Below are 15,935 nucleotides of genomic sequence, written 5' to 3'. Positions count from 1 at the left end.
GCCCGGGAGCCCCGCGCCCTTGGCCCAGCCGCCGGCCCAAGCGCGCCCCCCAAACCGCCTGCCAGGAGGACCTCGAGCGCCAGGGGCGGGGCCACCCGGGCTCTCGCGATACCTCGGTAGCAGCACAACCAGACGCGGGAAGCTGGCTCCCACCAGACCACCTGCGGACACCGCTCTCACGACGCTTCATGCTTCCAAATCCGGGCCTGGGACTCAAGAATGATTAATCTGAGAATATGCGGCCCGCAAAACAGGTTAATAAAGGACGAAAATTACAGTTTCTGTCCCCATCACCCTGGGTCATGACATTTGAGTTGCTCACCTAGTTCCCTCTGGCCCCACTGAACTGCGAGCTTTTTAGCTGCTGCCTATAACTGACACTGAGAACAGTATCTGGCATTCAAACGAGTACATGGATGGAGGAAGACACCAGCCCCGGTAGCCAATACTTGTTGGCCAGCCCAGCAGACAGCTCTAAACTAAGAATTGCAATTAAACCCTAACTGGCTCAGTGGATAGAGCATCAGCCTGCGGACTCAAGGGTCCCAGGTTCGATTCCGGTCAAAGGCATGTACCTTGGTTGCGGGCACATCCCCAGTAGGGAGTATGCAGGAGGCAGCTGATCGATATTTCTAATTCTCTATCCCTCTCCCTTCCTCTCTGTAAAAAAATCAATAAAATATATTTAAATAAATAAAGTCATTACTTGAGTTTTTTTAAAAAAAGAATCGCAATTAAAAAAAAATTTGTTTAGACTCTGGATGTAGCTCTTGAACAGCAATGAGAATCTTGCAACTCGCCAAAACCGGTTTGGCTCAGTGGATAGAGCGTCGGCCTGCGGACTGAAAGGTCCCGGGTTCGATTCCGGTCAAGGGCATGTACTTGGTTGCGCGCGCACCCCCAGTGGGAGATGTGCAGGAGGCAGCTGGTCGATGTTTCTCTCTCATCGATGTTTCTAACTCTCTATCCCTCTCTCTTCCTCTCTGTAAAAAATCAATAAAATATATTAAAAAAAAAAAAAATCTTGCAACTTTATCATGACAAAATTTACCACATTCTGGTTTGAACCTAAACCTTTTCACGTGTTGTTTCATAGTCCTCCCTTCTTCCCCCTTTTACTCTTCATGATATATAGGAAATGAACTATGAAAAAATACTTATCCCTGACAAGTAAATAATACATTTAATCCCTGGTCACCCACCCCCTACTGCTTAACCCATACGCTGGCATTGCTGCCAAGACAAGTTACCAAATAGTCTTATAGTATTTCAACTTTATTTTTTGATTGTGAATTAGCAAAACACGCCATTGTGTTTATAAAATCTGAAATGGAAAAACAAAATTACAGTTTGCTTTCAAGCTTCACTGATGTGGGTGACACTTGCCTTCATAGGATAGGCTCATGTTTTAGGGGAACCAAGACAATGTCTTAGAATTTAAAATCAAGTAAGAAAATTCTGACAAGTTACTAAAAATAGCTTATCCAGCCCTGGTCGGTGTGGCTCAGTTGGCTGAGCAGCATTCACGTACCAAAAGGTCACCAGTTCAATTCCCGGTCAGGGCACATGAAGGAAGCAGCTGATGGATGTTTCTCTCTTAAATCAATAAATACATATCTTTAAAATACTGTATATCAAAACTGTATTTGCATTTGAAGTTGCCAGCTTAATCATGACAAATCTCTTACATATATTGAGGTAGGCTGTTTAAGGGTTAGTATTCTTTTTGCTAAAAATACTAGACTGTGAAAACATTCCACAAAACACATATAAATAGAATGTATGAATTAAAGTCATGCTTTGTTCTACTACTTCATTTAATCAGAGATTAAAATATACTCTATTTTAAATTCAGGTCAAAGAAACACATTCACACATGTTATACACAAGGACAATTTTAATCCTGCATTTTCCTGCAGTAACATCCACTGCTGACTATATATGGATTGAAACTGCATTTGCCAAGAACTGTGAACATTAAGAATCTTTACATGAAGTCACATGTGTTGATACAGGCATACAGACATCTTCCAGCACCAACAGCATACATAACACATACCACATGGTCTCGATGGATGAATTTGCTTCATCAAATAATCAGATAATCATATTTAGTAAAATTCACAGTTAATGCAGAATTTCTTTTTTAAATTTACATCTTTACTACACATTCTAAGATTTTAATTATTTATAAAAACATTCAAGATTGTAATTTGCATGGCAATAAACAATAGGTTCTAAATTTATTAAAAGAATCTATAGCAATTAAAATACCACCAGTCTTCAACTTGTAGCACCTGGCTTAAGACCTTTATAAAAACAAAAGTTTAAATTTGTTTAGTGCATTCATTATAATGGTGTTTCTCTTGTGAGAAAAACATGTTTCAGTTGCTATTTCCCAGACAATATATTGAACACGGGTTTATAATATCTGCAACTGGTTAGCAGGATTTTACACTCAGATAGCCAGAACAAGAACTCCCAGCCTCTGAAAATGGCCTTCCACTCAGAACGATGACAATGTATGAAACGGATTTGGGGTCTGCCCCTACTTAACATTATTAAACATGTTTCCAAGTATTCTTGGAAAATATTTTATAATATAGGTGTAATAGTGTACTATATGAATGCACCATCATTTCTTTAACCATCTCCCAATTGCTCACTTATATCATTTGCAATTTTTTTGGTAGTAGGAGTAACATCTTGATGAACGTAAGACATACCTTTAGGATAATGTCAAAGAAGTGGTTTACAAGGTCAAACAGTGCAGATGGTTTTAAGGCTTGTCATATACTTGATGAATAATATTCAGAGTAGCTTGAACAACTCCCACCAGCAGTATGTTTATGGGCCCACAAAGTGGACTTGGTTGGTAACAATGAAGCCCATTCAACCACAAATCTATCAGATGCTCAGGCATCTCAGAACTCTCACACTGAAGAAGCAAGGAGATGATTATGCCTGGGGATGAAGCCCAATTACAATTCTTTAAAACGTCACTCAGCTTTAAACCAGATTAAATCACGACCATTTGGAAAATGATACACAAAATAAACTTCCCACAAAAAGTCTACAGTGTTTTTCCAAAAATAAAAAGTTTAAAAGACAGAAAGAGAAGTCAGGACCAAATGACCAAAAATTTTTATTTGACTAAATTCTATTTCATGCATAAGCATGACAGTCTCCCCTGTTTATAGGACTTTGGCAATAAAAAAACAAAACAAAACACAAGCAGCCTTGTACAGAACAGTGAAAATGCCAAGGGCGAGGGTAGTCCACAGTTTTACTGTAGGATAAATATTTTTTCTTTTCAAAAGGCCTCTCCCCCTTTGGCCAACTCTCAGTTCAGACCATTAAATACAGAGAAATTCTCAAAATCACTTCTTCACTTCTCCAAGATCTTCAATACTATCATCATCCACCTATAAAACACAAATTACATCTCATGAGTTGTGATAGAAAATAACATGAAAGCAACCTGCCATATCAACTTATTTCTATAGATGTGTATGGTCCATAGACTCACCTCTGGCCATTTTTCCTGAATGACATCAATGATGTCGTCTGTAAAGTCTCCCTGAATGATGATCTCATCCTCCCCTGTCACTGAGGCACCACAGGAGAATTTTTGAGCAAAAAATCTTTGTGCTTCTTTAAGATCAATTTCTGTTATTTTAAGAAAAGAAACAACAAAACTATAATCAGAATTGTGTGTCCAGGACATTTTTCCATTTTGAAACTTAATCTGCATTTTAAATTCATAAAACAGATTGCATTCATGGGTTTCATATTCCTTTCAGAACAATAATCACCATCACAGACAGTGGTCTTAATGCAACAATTCAAGGTAAACATACAGCCTCAGTACATAAAAATACCATCACCCATAATATTCATGACTTGTATAGTAAGATCAAAATAAATCCAGGGCCCTAGCTGGTTTGGCTCAGTGGATAGAGCAGGGGTCCTCAAACTTTTTAAACAGGGGGCCGGTTCACTGTCCCTCAGACCGTTGGAGGCCGGACTATAGTTTTAAAAAAAACTATGAACAAATTCCTATGCACACTGCACATATCTTATTTTGAAGTAAAAAAACAAATGTTTTCGGCGGGCCGCATGTGGCCTGCGGGCCGTATTTTGAGGACCCCTGGGATAGAGCGTAGGCCTGTGGACCAGAGTCCCGGGTTCAATTCCAGTCAAGGGCATGTACCTCGGTTGCAGGCTCCTCCCCAGCCAGGGCCCTGGTCGGGGCGCATGCAGAAAGCAACCAATCAATGTGTTTCTCCTGGGGCGCATGCAGAAGGCAACCAATCAATGTGTTTCTCCCACATAGATATTTCTCCTTGTCTTTCCCCCTCTCTAAAAAAATCAATGCAAAAATATCCTTGGGTGAAGGTTTAAAAAATAATAATAAACAAACAAATAAATAAATAAATCCAGGAACACATGAATTCCATTACATATACACTTCTGAGTACAATGAAGTTCTTTTGTTTATCCCTTTCTTTATTCTTCTGTATCTCTTTAAAAAAAAAAAAAGATAATCTACAGCAGAGAAATAAACCTAATATTTGTAATGTGGTTCAGTGATTGTTTTCCAGTCTGTGTTGTCACACAAAGGGACCTTGATTTGCAGTTTCACCCCAGTTTCACTATTCATTCAAGGCCTCCCCGCAGGACCTTCTGCCACCACCACCTTCCCTCACCCTCTACTGTCCTTCCCAGAGGGGACGAGTCATTTTGCAACCCTCCAAGTTACGGGGCCAAAGGAGCAGCACTCACTGGTGGGCGTCAAAAGGAACCCTATCCTTGCCCTCTTCATTCTACATAAAATGTGCCCATGCAGGAATTCTGGAGAGGAAAAAGTTAAACCAGTTCTCTCTGGGAAAGACATTAAAATGTCTTCCAAATTTGATTTTGAAATTATAGTAACAAATGCAGAATCTTATCCTGTATCTTCTTAGCAAAAACAGACCCATGAAATCTTTATGATTCCAGATTTTTAGAAAGAGAAATATATAGAGAGTTCACATGCTTTAAACACATTTAAGATCAAAAAGCAACTGTTTGTTACATCTGTTGCTTGGTGTAAAAAAAGAAAGAAAATTGTCTTTTAAAAGAAACTCTGTGGGTCCTAATAATTACTCTGGAAGGAAATAAAAAGAGGTTTCCTTCAAACAGATGGAAAACTGTAATTAAAAGTCAATATATTAGGTCTCAAGAAGAAAAGTAAGTAATTTGTATTTTTGCCTCCCTAAACAAAGCTAATGTAAGGTTATTCAAAGACTAATAGCAGAAATTTAATTAATGTCATTTACTTTCTATAACCTAGGACAGTGGTCAGCAAACTCATTAGTCAACAGAGCCAAATAACAGTACAACGAATGAAATTTCTTTTGAGAGCCAAATTTTTTAAACTTAAACTATATAGGTAGGTACATTGTAATTAACTTAATTAGGGTACTCCTAAGGCTTAGGAAGAGCCACACTCAAGGGGCCAAAGAGCTGCATGTGGCAGTTTGCCGACCACTGACCTAGGACAAGTGAAGTTAAAAAATAAACCTTGTATCAGATTGGTTTAAATTGGCTAATTAAAATAAATGAAAAAAACAAAACAAAACAAAAAACACACTTAAGATTAAACTCACCGAAAGTTGCAAGGCCACATACTCTTGTTACATATTTCTTCTTTGCTCTGGGAATTTTGGCTATCGTAACCTTTTGTGGTACGGTCTTCTTTTTTTGTTTTATTTGACCCCTTCCACCTTTATTTATTAAGGAAGAACTTAGCATTAGTTGTTTCACTTTCAACATAGTTAGAAAATACTGTCTTTAAAGTTGTTAACTTTCAAAAGGTAACAAATTTTATTTCTACAGTTGCTTGTTCTAATACAAAATTAATGAACACGTGCATGAGTATTCATTCAATAGATATTTAAGTACTATGTGCCAAGCACTGAACTAAGGACACAAAACGAACAGAACACAGCCCCTTCAAGGATTCTCAAGTCTAGTCAAATGCAACAAGAAAAGTTAAGTCTAGCCCAGCCAGCATGGCTCAGTGGTTGAGTGTCGACCTATGAACCAGGAGGTCATGGTTCAATTCCGGGTTAGGACACATGCCTGGGTTTTTGGCTCGATCCCCAGTGTGGGACATGCAGGAGGCAGCCAATCAATGATTCTCTCTCATCACTGATGTTTCTATTGCTCCCTCTCCCTTCCTCTCAGAAATCAATAAAAAAAATATATAAAAATAGAAATGTTAAATCTTTACAGCAACCTGCTATTCTATATAATCCTATATAATAAAAGGCTAATATGCAAATTTGTCCCCTAAGGAGTTCAACTGACCAGGAGTTACACGCACTGGGAGTTTGACCACTGCTGTGACATGCGCTGACCACCAGGGGGCAGCATGGAATGATGAAAGGCCCCAGCCTGCAGCTGGCAGCCAAGGAAAGGAAGGCCCAATCAGCCCTGATCACTGGCCAAGCCTCGGGACCCTACCAGGCCTCTAGTATACTATACCTAGAGGCCAATGCACGAAATTCATGCAAGAGTAGGCCTTCCTTCCCCCGGCTGCCAGCACCGGCTTCCCTCCAGCCGCCGGAAGGAACCTGGGACCCAGGCTTCCCTTGCAGCCCCGGCTTCGTCCAGAAAATCGTCCAGGAGGATGTCCAGTCTCATTAGCATATTGTGCTTTTATTATTAGATAGGATCCATAAATATGACACTACCACAGCTTCGAAGAGGAGCGGCTAACCCTGCTTCTGAAGGACAGAATAGATTTCCTAGTGGAAGTGGCATCTAAGCTCCTGCAGAATAAGGAATTGTCCTGGCTGGAGAGGTTTAAGAAAGGACATTCCAGGAAAAGGAACGAGTTCAGAGATAAGAAAAGGGATTATAGTTCAACAGGTTTGGCTCAGTGGATAGAGCGTCGGCCTGCGGACTCAAGGGTCCCAGGTTCGATTCCGGTAAGGGGTATGTACGTTGGTTGCGGGCACATCCCCAGTGAGGTGTGTGCAGGAGGCAGCTGATCGATGTTTCTCTCTCATCTGTGTTTCTAACTCTCTCTCCCCTTCCCTTCCTCTCTGTAAAAAATCAAAAGGCATTATACCTGAGAGCTACACCTGTCTTGATGAAGCACACTATGGATATGCAGCAGATAAAGCCGGAAAAGCAAAAAATTCTGTGTCAGTCATTAAAGGAACAGTTCATCAAGCTTGTAATTTGATTTTACACTGAAGAAGGAGATAAGCCACTGAATGTGCAGGAGTGAGATGACCAGATTTATGTTTTGTCAAGATCACCCTACAATGTGGAGGGTGGGTCTGTGAAGAGTTAGGCTGATTGGGAGGCCACAGAGCCTGCATTAGTTCAGGTAGAAATTAATCAAAATCTAAACCAAAGCAATGGCAACAGCAATGGCCACTAGGCACAGGATAAAGACAGTAAGTAAGAGAGAAATGTAACAGAATTTAGAACTGACTAAAGGGACAAAACGAGAGAACCTAAGATGGGTCTCAGATTTCTGGCTCAGATGACTGGATAAACTGTGCTGTCATTAACCAAAATAGGGGAAACAAAAGACACAGATTTGGGACTTAGAAAGTTTACTGTGGAAATCCTGCATCTGAGGTGCCTATGGCACCATGCACATTCCCCATGTAGAGACATGGGCCAGGACCAGAGATACAGATGGGGGACTTCTAAGTGTCCAAGTTACAAACGTCTAAGAATCACCCTAGGACAGTGGTCAGCAAACTCATTAGTCAACAGAGCCAAATATCAACAGTACTTCTTCAAAATAGACTCGCTCAGGCCAAAAACCGACTTCTGTGCATGGGCCACGAAGTTTCAATCGCATTGTACGCGCGCCCACACAGGGTATTTTGTGGAAGAGCCACACTCAAGGGGCCAAAGAGCCGCATGTGGCTCACGAGCTGCAGTTTGCCGACCATGGCCCTAGGAGAACAAGCAGAATGAAAGGTCAGAGGTCAGAAGACGGAATCCAGGGAAACATCAACTTCTGAGGGACAGAAGGGAGAAGTCTGCACAGAAGACAGAGGAAGAGTGATAGGATGAAAAAGAATGTCACAGAAACCAAGGAAGTACAGCACTTCCAGAAAGGAGTCCTCAAATGCTCTTATTATTTAGCAATTACTGACCCTTATTAGAGGGTTTTAGTGGCGTGAAAGTTAGGTTAGGACAGACTGGGCAGTGAACAGGAAGTGAATGGCTAAGAAGGGAAGCAGGGGGATAAGGCAAAGAAAGACATGGGCTCTTTGGAAATTTTTTGAGAAGATACAAAGTCCTAAAAATATCTATAGGCTAATTTTAGTCTCGGGGAGAATAATTAAGGAAGAAGAAACAGGAAGGGACAGGATCCAGAGGAGAGACAGACAGGTATATGCAACATCAGTAAAAAAAATGTCAACTGAGCTGTCAGAATAAGAAAAAATTTATATAAATGTCCTCGTTCTAATTAAATAGAATACACAGATAGTTTAATAAGGCAACAAAGTTTTCACATCATCAAGTTGGCTGGTTGCTTTTTACATATGTATACGGCAAATAAAGCATGTTTTCTTAGGTCTAATTTGCTAATAAAGCAACAAATCATTCCGGATCCAACTCCCCCCTGAAAACAAGGTTCTGTATCCCTCTGAATGATATTCATGAATTACAATAACAGGCGGGTGTTACTGATGTTGGAAATGCTTTCATCACTGATTTCTACTGGCAGAGGGAAGGTAAGTTTGTGTCCATCAAATCGTGGAGTTAGGTCTCACCTCTCTTTTGTTTTTTCTTTTCTTCCTCTTCTCCTGCTGGTCCTTGACCCTCACTAATTCCAGCTTCTTGTTTGGGTGAATTTTCTAGATGTAAAAATGAAAATTCAAAAGCATTAACATCCCTTCCTAATAATGTAAAAAAATTAAATCACCTTTGAGCAACCCCATGCAAAAATAAGCAATTTTACAACAATTGAGCATGACTATTATTTTATTTTTGTTAAGCCTCAGCCGAGGGTATTTTTTCCATTGATTTTTAGAGAAAGTAGAAGGGAGGGAAGGGGAAGAGGGGAGAGATGGCGAGAGAGAGAGAGAGAGAGAAAGAGAGAGAGAGGGAGAGAGAGACATTGATGTGAGAGAGACACATCGATTGGTTACCTCTCGCATGGCCTGACCAGGACGGGGGATCGAACCTGCAGCCCAGGTACATGCCCTTGACCAGGGATCAAACTAGAGACTTTTCAGTGTGCAGGTCGATGGTCTAACCACTGACTCACATCAGCCAGGGCCTTCCCCAATAATTATTATATCCCTGTTCCCTGTTTATCACTACTTAACATAATTATGTCATCTGTCTCATTTTACTTATTTTATTTGTCTCCCCTTAGAGAACATAATTTCCAAACACATCTTTTGTTTGCTGCTTTATCCTCATCATTTGAAACAGGGTGTAGCATATAGTATGCTCACAAGAAATAATTTGTTAAATGACTGAGTGAAAAAATATTTGCCCCTAAATCATTTACTCTTCTTTATATAAAAAAAGGTGATATTTTTAACATACACTGTTTCAGAGAGAGAAGACACATGAAGCAGTGTGTGATTTGATATAAGGAATTTTAACCCAAGAACTTAAGATAGTTTTAAAGTTCATAGGTATAGGTTATAATTCTGTAATTATCCTACTAAAAGAAGACTTTTCGTATCTTTAAAATAATACCTTACGTGCATTTGTTTTGGGTATACAAGTTTTGATGAAAGAAAAAAAATGTTCATACCTACTGTAAGTTTTGCGAACTCATTTGGAAAATTCTTCTCTAACCACTGTCTACATTTAGCAACATCAGGCATATATTCACAGTACTAGGGGGGGAAAAGAATAAACAGAGTTACAACAAAACATTTTCAATCAACCAATATATTTTCATTTAAAAGCATTCCCAGTACTTGCTACATAAAGAATGGTAAAACTAACTACTTCCACCTGCTGTCTTATCTACAGGAAATCTATATTCAACCAGGAAACACCCCATAAGAAATCAGAAATAAAAAGAAATTAGGCAGCTTCTCACTGTAGTAATTTCTTTCTTTTTTTTTTTTTTTTTTAAATATATATTTTATTGATTTTTTACAGAGAGGAAGGAAGAGGGATAGAGAGTTAGAAACATCGATGAGAGAGAAACATCCATCAGCTGCCTCCTGCACACCCCCTACTGGGGATGTGCCCGCAACCAAGGTACATGCCCTTGACCGGAATCGAACCTGGGACCCTTCAGTCCGCAGGCCGATGCTCTATCCACTGAGCCAAACCGGTTACGGCAGTAATTTATTTCTTTTCCATCAAACACAAGGGCCATTGGAAAGGGAACAAACAGACAAAAACAAGTACATCTACCTCTTGCTCTGGGCACATGGGTGCCTCATTATTTTCATGGCTTGCCCACAGAGCCTGACTTAGAAGCTTATTAACAGAAGTCTTACACATAATTCATGCTTTCCTCTGCTTGCATGTCAAATTTTGGCTTTAAAGTTACTCTTGTTTTATTAGCTGACCGACTATTCATGAGTGCCATGCAAAACCCCAAACTGTATGGCTAAGTGCAAAAGATGTACACATGAGACTCAAAATCTAAAGATTAATTTGTAATTCCATAAAATTATTCTAAACCAAGTTTGTCTATTAAAAGGTTGAAAATCTACTACTAAATGATAGAAAATGAAAAATAAGAAAAAAGTTCTCAAGGTAGCTGTAAAATCAATGATCTCAAATGCAGAAATTAAAAGAATTTCAAAAGAACTTACCTCTGTTGGTAATGAACACACTGGGGAAATGGAGAGAAAAAGATTTAGAAATTTAAATACACACACACATAGCACTCATCATAACTTTAATTTAAAATTGACAAAATGCCTCATTTGTACTTTTTCCTATATTTTTTCTGTATTACTTTTCAAATGCTACCATCATGCCTTGCTTGTTTGAGGCAAAAGGCACATGGTTAATATCACACTTATAAACTTCAGTGGCACTTTGCTACCATTTCTTTGCAATATACTTTTTCCTTTTCCTATTACTAAAAATAATAAAATAAAATCAATTTCCCTCTACAAATCACTTATTATTAGTAAGCTAACTTTTCAAGGCAAAAATCTCACAGTCACTTTCAAATGCCACATCACTAAGTGGAACAACCTGACATTATATAGGGATGATCTTATAATTATGTTATGTCAATCTGACCATTTTTTCTTTCTTAGTGGAACCTAAAATAATGGTACATCTTATAAAATAAAGAATTCCAGATTTGATGAAACAGGATATAAAGAATAGCTCTTAAGTACACTAGTATACTTTTCTAATAATAATAATAGTTAGCATTTATCGTAATACATTCTTTTTTTAATATATTTTAATGATTTTTTACAGAGAGATAGGGAGAGGGAGAGTCAGAAACATCGATGAGAGAGAAACATCGATCAGCTGCCTCCTGCACACCCGCCACTGGGGATGTGCCCGCAACCAAGGTACATGCCCTTGACCGGAATCAACCTGGGACCCTTCAGTCTGAGGGCCAACGCTCTATCCACTGAGCCAAACCCGTTAGGGCGTACATACATTCTTGTCTTAGTTGCTGTACCAGAAGCTTGATACGAATCATCTGACTTATTTTATAGGTCTCAAGAAATAAGCCTCTAGCCCTCAGTGAAGTTTGTTAACTTGCCCAAAGTCAGGTAGCTAGTAATGCTGGAGTCAGGATGCAAACTCTGGCCATGACTCTAAAGTCAAACAATATAACCCAGTAAAACGCATATATAAGAAAACTCAGCCAACACTACAAGAAGTTCCCCCGCCTACTCTCTTACTGAGGTATTTTACACTAATTTTAAATTACTATCAAAGGTATTTTTTAAATGTTTTTATTGATGTCAGAGAGAGGAAGAGAGGGAGACAGAGAAACATCAATGATAAGAGAGAATCACTGATTGGCTGCCTCCTGCACACCCACCATCGGGAGCCCGAAACCCTGACCGGCAATCGAACCATGACCCACAAGGCACTATCTATAATAATAAAAGGGTAATATGCAAATCAACCAGATGGCCGAACAGCAGATGATCTTCCAGACAACCTTCTGGATGAAGCAGAGGCTGCGAGGGCCGAGGCAGCTGCCTCCAGGGCTGCGAAGGCCTGCTCTTGCATGAATTTTGTGCATCGGGCCTCTAGTCAAAGATATTCAATAAAGGATGAGTTGATACAACTTTTTAACGCAGTAACATCGCTCTCCTTCTACAGTCCTTGACCTCCAGGGGAGGAGGTCTCTATTCCACTCATAGAATGTAGGTCCACGAAAACAAGGATCTTTTCTGACTTACTCCCTACGCAGTTCCCAGCACCTAAAACATTGCTAGGCACATAATAACTGGTCAAATATACTTTAAAAAATTAGTGTTTACTTGCCCTTTTACTGTCTTGTACCTTCAAAGTTTTCTGAGACTTTCCAAGATGCTAATAAAATTAGACCATTTCCGCCCTAACCGGTTTGGCTCAGTGGATAGAGCATCGGCCTGCGGACTGAAGGGTCCCAGGTTCGATTCCGGTCAAGGGCAGGTACCTTGGTTGTGGGCACATCCCCAATAGGGGGTGTGCAGGAGGCAGCTGATCAATGTTTCTCTCTCATCCATGTTTCTAACTCTCTATCCCTCTCCCTTCCTCTCTAAAAAATCAATAATATATATTTTTAAAAAATTAGAGCATTTCAAATTCACAAATATTTCTGTATTGAAAATGAGGCAAATATTCAAAGGAGGGAATCCTGATTTAAGCTAATATATATATATATATATATTTGTTAATCCTCACCCGAGGATATTTTTCCATTGATCTTTAGGGAGAGTGGAAGAGAGAGAGAGGGAAAGACAGAGAGAAACATCGATGTGAGAGAAACAAACACATTGATTGGTTGCCTCCTGCATGAGCCCCAACCAGGGCCCCGGCCAGGGAGAAGCCTGCAACCAAGGTACATGCCCGTGACCGGAATAGAACCCGGGGACCCTTTGGTCCGCAGGCCGAGGCTCTATCCACTGAGCCAAACCAGCCAGGGCTATTTTTAATCAAACCAAGAACCCTGTCCCAAGACTGTCCTTCCACACACATCGCTGAAACCTCCTCCTCCTCGGCTCCTGACACCATCCCTCTGCTACACTCGCACAAAGCGGTCTGTGCCTCCAGGCGTGCACCAAGCTCTTTCTTCCCCGCTTCCTTGTCATATCGGAGAAGCGACCTCCTTTAACAGCTAGACTAGCCAGTAACATCCGGCTCAAACAGTCTATCTGCATGTCTCTCTTCCAACTGGACTGTTAGCTTCGCCGGGGGGCCACGTAACAAGACACAAGCCCCACGCGCAGGTGGGGAACATGTGTTCATCTCCCCGTCTCAAATGAAGGATTCACCCCACGACGAAGACCAAGACCGATTGAAAAAGGAGGACTGCCAGAACCGGTTTGGCTCAGTGGATGGAGCGTTGGCCTGGGGACTCAAGGGTCCCAGGTTCGATTCCGGTCAAGGGCATGTACCTTGGTTGCAGGCACATCCCCAGTGGGGGGGGGGCGTGCAGGAGGCGGCTGATCGATGTTTCTCTCTCATCGATGTTTCTGACTCTCTGTCCCTCTCCTTCCTCTCTGTAAAAAATCAATAAAATATATTTAAAAAAAAATAAAGAAAAGAAAAAAGGAGGATGGGAACCAAACGTGAGACGATGATCACAAGGCATACAAACACAGTAAGCAAAAAACACAACAAAAATAACAACAAACGCGCGCACACTTGCCTCCGCAGTAAAGGACCCGGAGCGGGTAGTCAGCATCTAACTTGGTGTTGCTCCTGGAGTCTCCTTTGCAGTCATGGCCCCCGGATTCGGCAATGTCAGCAGCCATCTCACAGACCTGTCAGCCGGGAAAAAGAACACACATCTGCACGACCGTGGGCCGCGACCCCGGGGCAGCTGTGCCCGGGTGTGGCCCTGCCTCGTCCCCCACCAGGAATAACCCGAACCCCAAGTCCGTTTCATCTCCCTGCTGTCAAGTGGATGATGACGATACAAGCTGCCATTAGGATTCACAAAACGCGAGCCGCTCCGGGCACAGGGCACACGGCACACGTCTTTATCAGGCCTACGGGGAAGCAAGCGCCTGGGGGGGCAGAGGGCACTCGTCCGAGAGGAAAGAATGGGGGGAAGGACGGGCAGGGCAACTTCGGTGGAGACGGGGAGGGCAAAAGGTCTGGGGTGATTAGGAAGGGGTGCGACCCGCGGCAATAAAGGCCACCCAGCAGGTGGAAGAAAAGGCCCCACAAAGACGGGGTGGGTCCCCGGACGTGCCCCGAGGGCAGGGTGTAGGGGCAGCTACACGCCAAGGAAGTCAGGAGCCGGGATGGGAGTGGGAGAGGGCGGGGAGACCAGAGTCTCGGGAGAGAAAATAGGGCAGGAGAGCCGAGGAGGCGCAGAAAGTAAGGAAACTGGGGTGACAAGGGCGGTCGAGGTGGGAGAGCGGGGACCGGGAGCCAAGGGGGCTAATCCCGGGGACACCTGAGGGGCCCATGTGGGCGGGGATGTGGAGACGCCCGGCCCAGCCCGGCCCCTTCCGCCGGGCGGCAGCACCTTAGCTTCCCCCCACGCTCTCTACACGCGATTCTCCCAAGCGGGAAAGATCACGGGGGATCGTTTACCCGGGCGGTCGTACAGCCGCCGACGCCTCCGCTCCCGCCACTACCGCCGGCTGAAACGACACATGCGACTCCTCCTCTCCGGCCCGGGCCACCAGAGAGCCCGTCTGCCGGCGCGGTCCCGCGAGACAATGAGCCTTTATCGCGAGACTCAGGCCGCCGCTGGGTGGCTGTCGCGAGAAGCCGGGGAGGCGTGGAGGACGTGCGGAGCATGCGCGTGGCGTTCGGGGGCGGGGCCGAGCCGCCGAGGGTCCGAAAACCAGTAGGCGGTGCTCGAGAGCCGCGAGAGAGGTCGGGTGGCGGGTGGCCTCGGCGTGCGCGGGGAGGCCGATCGGAAACGTGCGTCCAAGTCCGCGGTGACTCCCGGTGAACGGGCCCCGCAGTCTGGGATGCGTCCTGGAGTCCTGACCTCGCGCCTGTTGGATGAATCAGCCCTCCGCCAGGAGACTGCACCTGGGAAAAGCGTTTTCGTTACATTTCAACCCTGTTCCCTACGTTGGCAGAATTATTGTTGAAAAGATGATGCCAGCGCTGTTTAGGTTTTTCTCCTCGGCCACATTCTCACGACTGTTTTCAGCGCCTCTTTCTTGTGCATCGATCCTTGCGTGTGTCGTACACTGGAGTCGATCTCATCTCAGGCTTTCCCTGGGAATAACGCTGCCACATTTGCAGGAAAGAATGGGACCAAGATGTGCTTCTTAGAGGGTGGAGGGGGGTCTTTTCTGGTTTGCTTTACCCACCAACTCCTCCTCCTTCGCTGCCAACGTCATTCGCCACCACCATCAGCAGCAGCATCCTTAAATTCTCTGCTCAGAACTTACCTTGTGTCGGGCAGGTGTGGCTCAGGGGCTGAGCATTGACCTGTGGACCAGGAGGTCAGGGTTATGTGTTCCTGGGGGCACATGCCCAGGTTGTGGGCTCGATCCCCAGTGTGGGGCCGTGCAAGAGGCGGCCAGTCGGTGGTTCTCTCATCATTGATGTTTCCATCTCTCTCTCTTTTTTAATATATTGATTTCAGAGAGGAAGGGAGAGGGAGAAAGAGAGAGAAACGTCAATGATGAGAGAGAATCATTGATTGGCTGCCTCCTGCACGCCCCCTACTGGGGATCGAGCCTGCAACCCAAGCATGTGGCCTTGACTGGAATCAAACCCCGGGACCCTTCAGTCCACAGGCGGATGCTCTATCCACTGAGCCACAC

At 43.1% G+C, this 15,935-nt stretch overlaps 1 protein-coding gene across 1 annotated transcript; it reads right to left on the bottom strand.

Annotated features, from left to right (window-relative positions):
- Positions 1-3,121: 3,121 nt before the first annotated feature.
- On the bottom strand, positions 3,122-14,852 carry DENR (density regulated re-initiation and release factor). Its single transcript, XM_070399444.1, has 8 exons — positions 14,740-14,852; positions 13,844-13,958; positions 10,818-10,837; positions 9,794-9,878; positions 8,796-8,879; positions 5,652-5,768; positions 3,530-3,669; positions 3,122-3,425 (listed from the first exon to the last, which is right to left on the bottom strand). Exons 2-8 carry the CDS (start codon positions 13,947-13,949, stop codon positions 3,381-3,383), a joined length of 597 nt encoding a protein of 198 aa, XP_070255545.1. The 5' UTR covers positions 13,950-13,958; positions 14,740-14,852; the 3' UTR covers positions 3,122-3,380.
- Positions 14,853-15,935: the final 1,083 nt, after the last annotated feature.

Source organism: Myotis yumanensis, unplaced genomic scaffold, assembly GCF_028538775.1.
Source record: "Myotis yumanensis isolate MYYU_CA2020_CCGP unplaced genomic scaffold, mMyoYum1.0.hap1 SCAF_19, whole genome shotgun sequence".
Lineage (NCBI taxonomy): Eukaryota > Metazoa > Chordata > Mammalia > Chiroptera > Vespertilionidae > Myotis > Myotis yumanensis.
Note: the sequence above shows the minus strand (reverse complement) of the source record. Positions and strands in the feature narration are given on the sequence as shown.

Bases quoted from the DNA above. Each gene is read 5' to 3' on its own strand.
- DENR (XM_070399444.1), bottom strand. From the start codon at position 13,949: ATGGCTGCTGACATTGCCGAATCCGGGGGCCATGACTGCAAAGGAGAC. The intron at 8,880-9,793 runs GTATGAACATTT...TTTTACATCTAG, and splicing joins GTTCGCAAAACTTACAGTAG to AAAATTCACCCAAACAAGAA. The intron at 3,426-3,529 runs GTGAGTCTATGG...TGTGTTTTATAG, and splicing joins TTCAGGAAAAATGGCCAGAG to GTGGATGATGATAGTATTGA.